Raw genomic sequence first — 9,555 nt, forward strand, 5'->3', positions numbered from 1 at the left:
CAAATCATTTTCTTTATCTGGGAAATGTCATCACACAGAAAGGCCTGAAGGGCATTCACAGTGAAACGCAAAGGGTGAAATGTTATTCAAAGGCAATAATCAAAAAAAGGAGCTTTACTAGTATATTCTCCATGAAATCAATCAGTTCCACAGTGCCAAGTTTCAAAAGGAAGGAAGACGTTGTGTATCGGGATCTGGATCGACATTAGCAGGGCCTACCCTATTGATTTGGAAAATTTGATTCAACTGATTCAGATAATTCCATTAAAGGGCTTAAGACTTTTTTTTCACAGCAGCTTTAATGTTCTGAGACGGCTTCAAAGAGGAGAGAGAGGCGCTGGCTTAGTGATCACAAAGAAGACAGCCAGCTGAAGAGACAGAGGGACTGGCACACGATAAATGAATGGATTAATGAATGGATGTAAAGACTGATGGTCCAACAGGCAAGCATGACTGTCCCCATCCGTCACATGGCTCGCACCCACACACATTCGCGGCTAATAAAGAGGCATGTAATGCCGTTTGTCTTAACTGTTGTATGTGCATCCATCAAAGTCAACCCAATTACCTTGATCGTGCCAAGACTTGGCGTTCACTCACATGATGGACCCGTCTTGACTCAGCGCTTTTGGCTGAATCTCAATCAATAAGATTGCGCCAAATGGTTTCACACCAACTCTTAATTATACACCAAGTTGTTAAGAATCAAGAGAATCAAAAGGAACACATTTTTTCTGTTTATTGGAGACATTTTTGGTGTTTAACCAAGACTTTGAAAATCAAGAGAATCCACAGAACCAATGCTATATCTCTATTCTCACAACATTGGAGGTTACAAGACTTCCAAAATTAGGGGGGGGGTTACAGACACACCATCGTCTCCATTGCTTTATTGGCATTTATCCATACTGATGGAGGGGTCTGGTGTCTATATTCTGACTGTTTAAAATACTTTATACCATCACCTCCAATGGCTCCTCAACCTTAGGGCTATGATTGCCATCTAGTGGAAATAGTTACCATTCTGGAACCACTTCTATTGTGTTGAAGAAAATTGTATCTGTTGTGTAACAAAACACATTATTCATGAGGCTTTAAGAAATGCTTTGTTTAATACAAAGGAATGTAGGGCGTATAACAAGTTCTCAATACAATATGATAATCAATCACTCCATTCAAATCGTGAACTCTGCCTGACAAAAATAAGTACAATTGTGGTTTATTTTGCTTTGTGATAGTTCAGTTTCATCATCGATGTTCCAAAACTAAATGATAAATGATTGACCGCCATCTGATGCATATTACTTACAATGGGATTCTTATTTCTCCAGATCCTAGAAATAAGGAGCACATGGGCGATGACTGAGAAATTGCTTTTCCACAAATCAAACTGGAATACTTGTTAAATGGGTTCCCGAAACTGCAATAAACCATAAAAAAGAGTCCAAAGAAAGTCCCAAAATTAGCAATGACTTACTGGGAGGTAACAGTGAAGTATTGACACATCCTGCAAAGGCAGTGCTGCATTTAGTAGACAGTATTAGGGGAAGGACTGTTCAGTAAGTAGATACTATCATGGGAAGGACTGTTAGTATATAGCATAAGAGGACAGTTAAGTGTATAGCAACGACATGCTTGTAACAGCTGCTGACCAGTTGTAAAAAAAAAAAAAAAAAAACTGAATGAATGTTCAGTATCCAACATGGGTTTTAAGTGCAGTGGGCTCAAAGTACTACAATGACTTTTTTTTCCAGAACGCATTATGACCACTAGAGGGCAACAATGAACTATTCCATTGCTGACACAATCTGTTCTTATTGCACCCAAGAAATCCGATAGAATGATACAGAACATCTGAATCTAAATGATCACTGCTTGAAACAGCATAGGAACAAATAGTATTTCATTATAAGTGGAGATGGTTTTGGCACTGAATTAACGATCTTCTCAAACAATGTTGGGACTCTGCTTGCATCTTCGGGCTGCGTGTCCCGTCTCTTTACCTGACGTGGCCCGCAGCAGAGGGATGGAGGAAGGGGATCACTCAGGTGTCACACCTTCGGGCAGGTCCACCACGACCGGGGCGCAGTCGTCCAGATCGGCGTCAAAGTCCCAGCGGAACTTCTTTGTGAGGTGGACCTTGAACTTCTCCGCTCTCTTCCGCAGGGTGCTGTCCACGCCGGGCCCGATTGCAAACTGGAAGAAGTCCTGGAAAACAATGAATGTAAACGGAGGGTAGATACTATTATAAACGATACAATGCACTGGATGTTGGTAGAGTATTGTCAGAAATATTACGTTCTTGTATTTCCTTATTGCATAGCAATTTTGGATCTTTTATTATTCATCAAAAGTACACTATGTTCATGTAAATTTCAAATGGCTGATGCTCGTGTAAGGTTGAGGACCCCAAAAATACATGACTAGCTCGCTAGCTTCGGCATTTTTTCTGCCCAGCCTTGGTGAATACCCGCGCAATGTGTGCCCGAGCACCACTCATTTCATGAGTGGACTTAAAAAAGGCCTGAAACAGCCATAGATTGTTTACTTTGTCCGAATTTATTCATTAATTGGGACTTTTGGGATGTAAAGAGAAAGAATGCTTGTAAATTCTGCTTTAATATGCACAACTTAAACATTTCTTAATTGCTCAATTAAATTTCAAATAGAACATCTACTAAAAGAAAATCTGAAATATGTTATTCAGCATTTTCAGAAAATGCTATCGGGGCAGGTTAATACATACCTTCTACACGGCCTGACATGCCTGCATTATTATTTGATTAACATTTAAAGATGGTTAGTCACAGTTATGAATTGGCTACCTGGAGTGTGGACGTGAGGAAGTTGTCCTGCGATACAATGTCAACAAAGAAGTCTGGTGGGATTTCTCCAAGTTGATGGTAGAGCACGGCGATGAGGCCCAGGTACAGCTCCTTGTGGCTTCGCATGGCGTCCTCCGAGCGACAGAGGAGAGCCAGCAGCCGCTTCCAGTGCTCAAAGCCATCGTACACATTCCCGATCACGAAGCATACAAAGGCAAACTGAAGCTCACCTGTGGAGGAGGATAGCATTGGTAAAGTAAATATTACCAGAAAACGTTTTCCATTTAGTCAAGTATAAAATAAATAAGTGAATGTCTGCTTTGACCCCCAACAAACCCTGTGGACACTCACCTAGAACGTCGAGGGGCTTCAGTTTGTAGTGCTTCTCCAGCAGATTCACCAGGGCGTAGCTCAGATCCAGGCTACACTGGGTGATCTGGGCAGGTGTGGCACCTGGAGGGTATGTCTGACTGGGGATACTGGAGAAGCGTAGCTCTGTGCCTTCCCTCTGCTTCATCTGGGGAAGCTTTTCTAAGCCCTCCTTCATACTCTGACAAGCAACGTCATTCTTCGGCAGATTTTGCTCTTCCCGATCCTTGGTGTGTTTGAGTTGGAGTTCGGGGATGACGTCACAGAAGGCACACACTCTGCCAGACAGAGGCTGCAGCTGATTGGCCACGTCCTGGGTCAGGCGGTCGGTCAGAGACACCCACTTTCGCATCACTTCATATGGGTAGGGCCCAAGGAATGGGTCTAAGTCTTGTAGGTTGGCCCTGACACGACTCACCTCCTCCTCATTCTCAGAGGGTGAGAAGTCTAGATCTTCTTCTTTTGGATCCCAGTTAGCTAAAAGGATCTCCCGACTTTTAAGGGTGAGGAAGAGGCCGGTCTTTGGGCCAGTTTCACCTCCAATGTGAGCTGGGTTAGAAGAAGAGTAGTGCAAAAAGTGCAATCCTGGAGGAATCATCTTAACACCTCGAAAGCGGGGACCAACCTTCCAGCTCTTGTAGTCAATACCCAACTCTGTGCCCTGAGGAACTCCCAGCAAGACCAAGGTAGCTCCCTCCTCGAAGAGCCTCCGAGCAACATCAGGATCCATGTCCACACTGGCCATGGCTTGTCAATCACAGAGCCAATCAGTGCTGAAGGAAACCAGGCGATCATTTTATTTGAATTAGATAGAAATAACGTATGACGGTTCAGTCTCATCGTACGCATTACGGTACTTATAGTTACTTTTTTTTTTAAACATTGACTGAATCAAAGTTAGATTTTCCCTGACCAGAAATAGTGATTTGAAGTTTGCTCTGCCAATAATGCATGTATACTAAAACCACAAGAAAATAAAACGTCATCACATGTCTAGACTGGTCGACATTCTTTATGTTACGATTTGATTTAGAAATAGTAATACATACGTCAATATCGTTGGCGGATCGGCTATTCAAGACTGTGCGTGAGGTTAGTACTCCCGTGAGAAACCCTCTATTGAAACAAAAGTTCCGCTTCCGCAACAGAAACGGTTCGGCGGACGGCTGCAGTTCGGATTATTGTTGAAAATGAATGGCAAACTTTACAACCTAGGTTCGCCATTGAAGTGATCTATTTAATTTTACTCGAAAGGCAAACAGTCAAATAATGTACACTGTCGTGTTTCAATATTGGTTACACTCTTCCGGTTATGTGACACCACGTGATTTTATAATTAGTGCTCGGCTGAGCTGCAGGATCGAGTCTTCTGCACTGTATTCTGGTAAAATAGTCTAAGTAAACATACAGACGATATATTTTGATGTAGGTTTCAAAATACATATTGAGAACGGGAAATAGCTTACAATGTTAGCACCTCTAACCTGGAATTAGACCGAAACATTCAGTTAAAAGGTCATCGACAGATACCCTTCACGTGGAGGTAGGAAGTTGACAGTAGGAGGCTTGTATGTGTATACCTTTTCAATGACTGACAACATAACCGCCCTGCAACGAATCTGTTACTTGTTACTGTTGTTATAGCTGAAAAAGAATGTCAATAGTCACTTAGTATCTGGAATGAATGTTTTTATGACTGTTATGATTTGCTGATACATCAAATAAACCCTTATTGATCATTATACTTTGAATGCAAAAATGATATACCATGTTGAAAGAAAAACTTTTCAAGCAGAACTTTAATTTTTTATAATTTCATTGCTGTCTTCTCTTTGCCTTTCAGCATACGAGTTGATGTCTGCATGTGTGATCTATCGCCAGCTGGCCAGGCGAGGCCATGTCCCCCAATGCTATAAGGATGTCCTCCTGGCCAGGAAACTTCACAGGGCTCTTTGCGACCCAGAGGCTGAGGCTGATGAGCAACAGAAGGAGACGGAGGCAGCTGTCCACCCGGGGGTGTATCGGCTGCACTACAACCCCACCTTGTATCGCCGCCCCAAGAAGGAGAGTGACGCCGCGGCGATCAAAGCCAAAATCGACGAGGACGCACAGGGCTTCATAGTCGCCACGCCCTCCTTCAGGCAGCAGAGCAACCACTACAGTGTGAGCTCCTCACGGCGCCTCTCCAGCACCAAAAACAAGCTACTGGACCTGGCTTTCAACAAAGCCTCCGAGGACAGGACCCCACCGCGGTCTTTTGACAACAGAGAGGCCAAACCATCGGAGGACGATCCTTATAAACCCGACCCACGCGCCTTTCAGCGATGCCGGCCGGAGTACGCCTCGACGACCCTTGATCTTAGCCAGAGGCCGCCTGCCATCCGATCCGAACGGGCGTTGCAGCTTCTCCACAAAGCGTCGGTGCTGAAGGGCAGCCTGAAGGCGGCGGACGTGGCCGAGTTCCTCCGGGAGCTGGGTCACCTGCAGCCGGAGCAGACATCGCTGGCGAGGAGCGACACTCGCTTCATCATGCTCCTCCGCTACTCGGTGGAGAACCTGCGGCAGTTCAGCCACGCCCAGCTTCTGCAGGTGCTGGAGTCCTTTGTGTGGCTGGACCTGTCCCCGGCTCACAGTATACTCGGGCAGTTTGAGAGTGAGCTGATACAAAGGGCTCCTCAGATGAGCCTCCCCCAGCTGCTGCTGGCGGCCGACCTGTGGCGCTGCCTGAAGAAGCCAGTGCCTCAGTTCCTACAACAACTCTATGACTCTGTGGAGCTGCAGCACATGGGTGTGGCTGAGCTTGTCCAATTGGCATACATTATGGGGGAAGGAAGGCACTGCCCAAAGGATTTAGTCGGCCGCATTGAGACGATCTTACTGCGCCACCTGGATAAACTTGAACCAGAGGAGGTGGGCACTGTGTGCCTGGGGCTCTTTAAATCGCAGACATCCCTTTCCGAAAGAGCCGTGGCCTGCCTCGTAGACAAGGCCCACTCTGTGGTGGGGGAGATGACTGACTTTGCTATGGTGAATGTCATGAAACTGTTGCGGTTCAGCCACCTTGACCACACGGTGTGGCTGGAAGTGATGGCTCAGGAGGTGCCACGGCGAGTCCCGGGAATGGGCGTCATGGGGCTGATGCACGTGACGCTGGCCTGCTCTGCACTTCACTACCGCAGCGATGCTATTCTCATGTCTGTGGCGGAGAGGTTGCCCTCCTTGGCGCAACGGTGCCGGAGCAAAGACTCCTGCAAGCTGCTGTGGTCCTTTGGAACCCTGGGTATTCCCCCTTCCCAGTGTCCGGACTTGTACTCCAGCCTTGTTGCGGCTATGAGACAGAGAAAGGCAGAGTTCGAGCACTATCCTGAGCATCTTCTCACAGGGCTTCTAGGCCTGGCCTTTGTTGAGCAGTTCCCAGAGGACCTCCTAGCGTTAGCCCTGAGCCCGGAGTTTGTCAGCCGAGCATTGAAAAAGACCCAGCTGGAGTTGAGCAAAGATCTGTTCACTCTAGATGGGACGGTGGGGCTAGAGTTGCCTCACTGGACTGGCCCAAGGTTGGCGGTCAGACCAAGAGAGGAGGCTGCGAAAATGCTGTGGAGGTACGCTCAGACGGATATATGCCAGAAACCAGAGGTTCTGGAGGCAGAGCGACTGCTGCGGGATCTGCTGGGGGGCCGGCAGTTTGTATGTAAAAGAATGATTCTGCCTCACACCCGCTCTATAGACCTGTTGGTTCACCTAGATCCCACCGGGATTCCGCTACCTGTGAACGTAAGTCTTGAAACTGCTGTAATTCCAGAGAAGAGCTTGTCAACCAGTCATGCTCACAAGAAATTGTTAGCAATGGTAGGGGTGAGGCTCACTGAAGATCTCCTAACACAGATGGTCTCCTCTAAAAAGGACATGGAGCCTTCAGGTTTGTCACATCAATCTTCACCACCAGCTCTGCTCAGACTAGAGGCTGATGGAGTAAACCAGATGAGAGTGGAGTCGGAGCTCGCTACGACCAGGCCCCGCATGCTAACTGACACGCCTACGAAGTTGAACAAAACCCTGGTCAAGCTGGCCATTCAGGTGTCCAACAGGAACCACTACTGCTACCAATCAGAGCAGCTGATGGGGCTTCATGCCCTGAAGAGGAGACAGCTCCAGCTGGCAGGATACAGGGTGGTAGAGCTGAACCACTGGGAGTGGTTCCCCCTGCTGAGGAAGCGCCAGGCGGAAAAACTTGCATATTTACACTGTAAAATCTACGGCAGTATGGACTGAGGACTCTTACCCGCATTATAGGAATGTTTGTGATTCATTAAAAATTGCCACAAAACCACAAGGAAACATTTTTTATCTATTAATCTTGTTCACTTATGACTTATAAGATAAGATATACTTTATTCATCTCAGTGCAACCACGAAATGATCCCATCACTGATGTGCATGATTTATGTTTTATATATAATCATGACAGGATTATAGAAACAATGATCAAATTTACAGTATAGAAATACTACAACTTGTATAAGGAGGTTCTACAGTACACTATAGATCTGAGACTACCAAACATTGGAAGCTACAAAATATAAACATCTATCGTATGACAAGACATCTAGCTTTATTGACTGTATTTGGTCTATTTACATTTATTCGTTCAGCAAACGCTAATCTGTTGAACGATAATCTGTTAATTTAGGAAACATTATCACGTGGGATATCATGGTTTCCTATTTTTTGAAAGAGTTAGTGAAAGAATGCTTTGAAACTTCTGCCAACAGTTGATGAGTGCCTTGATGATGATAATGCGCTTGAGCCTTCGTCTCTTCCCTTTTGTTTTTCTCGCAGGGCAAACTTTATTTTGCTGTACCTGAAGATATAAAAAGTACAATAACAAGTATTACACAACTTTTCTTAAACCTTCTGCAATATAATATGAATGATTTTTCAATGGCTGCGATCACAGAAAGCAATGTCATCAATATCATCACAGATGAAGGGGGTATTTGAATAGGTAGTAAAATTCATTAAAAAATAAGTGTGATACAAATAACCTGTATTATTAAAGGGGGATAGAGTGGGTTTGCTTATCTGCAAGACCAGTGTGTAAAAAGTTATTCCTGTAAACGCCTCACCATGTTCTGTCTGCAGTTGTAAGTGAGGAGCTGTTCCATGCTGTCGACTGGTTTTTCCAAGGCCGTTGCTGGTTTTTTACCCCTGTGGCATCTAAACTGTTGAATCATACCATGAATAGACCGTAGGATGTGGTGGGCCTGTCATGAGAGATTGACATTGCAATACATGTGACACAAAGGCAGGATAACCTGGATGGCCAGGTATAAGTAATGAAGTGAAGAGTTGAGCTGAGCAGTGAAACATTTCTCTTAACCCTGTCCATGGTGCTGAAACAAGGAGGTCAACTTTTATAGGTAGTTATTTACCTTCGCTGATGGGCAGTGGTCCCTTTCTTTGGATACGTTTAATTTGCTGGTCAAATTCTGAAATAAATAACAGTCCAAGTGTGAAATGCAACGCCATGCAGACAAAAATATGGCGATAAGGGAGGGCAAGGCCACCCACAGATGGCGCATACTCGTTTTTATCCATGAGTCCACGTCTTAGGAGGCTCTCCACTATTTACTTGGCATTTCAATTCAAATCGAAACTTAACCCCGAAAGATCACACCACAACCTCTGCATACCAGACTTTGAAGTTCTACCAGGATGATGTTTCGGTAGGTGTCGTGGATTTCCTTGTAGTTACACTTGCGTTCACCACAGCAAACGACCAACAGAATAACCATGGTGAAACTTCGAAGAAAATACCCGTTGAGACCCTGTGGAATATATGCACTTGAATTAAAAAAGGATCGCAAGATGATTGTAGGCTGCTGTTGCGCCACGCATAATTGTTACTGTGTGCCCTCGCCAAAGCGCGCCAACTAATACTTGCAGATACATGCGCTCTTCGTGTCCCGTTGCTCAGTAATCAGCGGCTAATGCCAACACGCATGGAGCCATTCCAAACGCAAATTTCTGAACACAACTGCGGAACATTGTAATGCATTGGATGTTATTTTTGTGTCCGTGCATGCGAACGAAGCCAACTCACCATTTATCATATTTTATTGCGGGACCCACAAATAAAAACCCATCGCTTTGAGAAGAAATAATAGTCCATCAGATGGCTATGGTAGCAACCAGCCGACCCAGAATGCGGTGATTGTATCCGAACCAAATCAAGAGGTAGGCAGGCAGAAAGTTTAACCATTCAGGAGGTTGATATCGCACGTGGTTTTTTTCCTGAGTTATCAAATCCAACGCCGGCTCCGGTTTCCTTTACCGTCATGGGTTGCTTGCTACTCGTGGGTTA

At 45.2% G+C, this 9,555-nt stretch overlaps 2 protein-coding genes across 3 annotated transcripts; one reads left to right on the plus strand and one right to left on the minus strand.

Moving 5' to 3' along the window:
• Positions 1-1,093: 1,093 nt before the first annotated feature.
• Positions 1,094-4,371, minus strand: aar2 (AAR2 splicing factor). The gene is made up of 4 exons (XM_060049540.1): positions 4,244-4,371; positions 3,177-3,967; positions 2,826-3,055; positions 1,094-2,208 (listed from the first exon to the last, which is right to left on the minus strand). Exons 2-4 carry the CDS (start codon positions 3,937-3,939, stop codon positions 2,041-2,043), a joined length of 1,161 nt encoding a protein of 386 aa, XP_059905523.1. The 5' UTR covers positions 3,940-3,967; positions 4,244-4,371; the 3' UTR covers positions 1,094-2,040.
• Positions 4,372-4,463: 92 nt separating this feature from the next.
• LOC132455629 (FAST kinase domain-containing protein 5, mitochondrial) lies at positions 4,464-8,082 on the plus strand. 2 transcript variants are annotated; one of them, XM_060049521.1, is made up of 2 exons: positions 4,464-4,578; positions 5,038-8,082. In XM_060049521.1, the coding sequence occupies exons 1-2, from the start codon at positions 4,464-4,466 to the stop codon at positions 7,461-7,463; spliced, it is 2,541 nt and encodes an 846-aa protein (XP_059905504.1). In that variant the 3' UTR covers positions 7,464-8,082. The 2 variants fall into 2 exon arrangements, with proteins under 2 accessions (XP_059905504.1, XP_059905512.1); XM_060049529.1 differs by having other exon boundaries at positions 4,470-4,737.
• The last annotated feature ends 1,473 nt before the right edge of the window (positions 8,083-9,555 follow it).

The sequence above is a fragment of the Gadus macrocephalus genome, chromosome 1 (genome assembly GCF_031168955.1).
Source record: "Gadus macrocephalus chromosome 1, ASM3116895v1".
Lineage (NCBI taxonomy): Eukaryota > Metazoa > Chordata > Actinopteri > Gadiformes > Gadidae > Gadus > Gadus macrocephalus.

Excerpts from the sequence above, each read along its gene's own strand:
- aar2 (XM_060049540.1), bottom strand. The coding sequence starts at position 3,939 with ATGGCCAGTGTGGACATGGATCCTGATGTTGCTCGGAGGCTCTTCGAG. Across the intron at positions 3,056-3,176 it reads GAAGCCCCTCGACGTTCTAG|GTGAGCTTCAGTTTGCCTTT; the intron begins GTGAGTGTCCAC and ends CCTCCTCCACAG. Across the intron at positions 2,209-2,825 it reads TCCTCACGTCCACACTCCAG|GACTTCTTCCAGTTTGCAAT; the intron begins GTAGCCAATTCA and ends ATTGTTTTCCAG.
- LOC132455629 (XM_060049521.1), top strand. The coding sequence starts at position 4,464 with ATGTACACTGTCGTGTTTCAATATTGGTTACACTCTTCCGGTTATGTG. Across the intron at positions 4,579-5,037 it reads GTCTTCTGCACTGTATTCTG|CATACGAGTTGATGTCTGCA; the intron begins GTAAAATAGTCT and ends TTTGCCTTTCAG.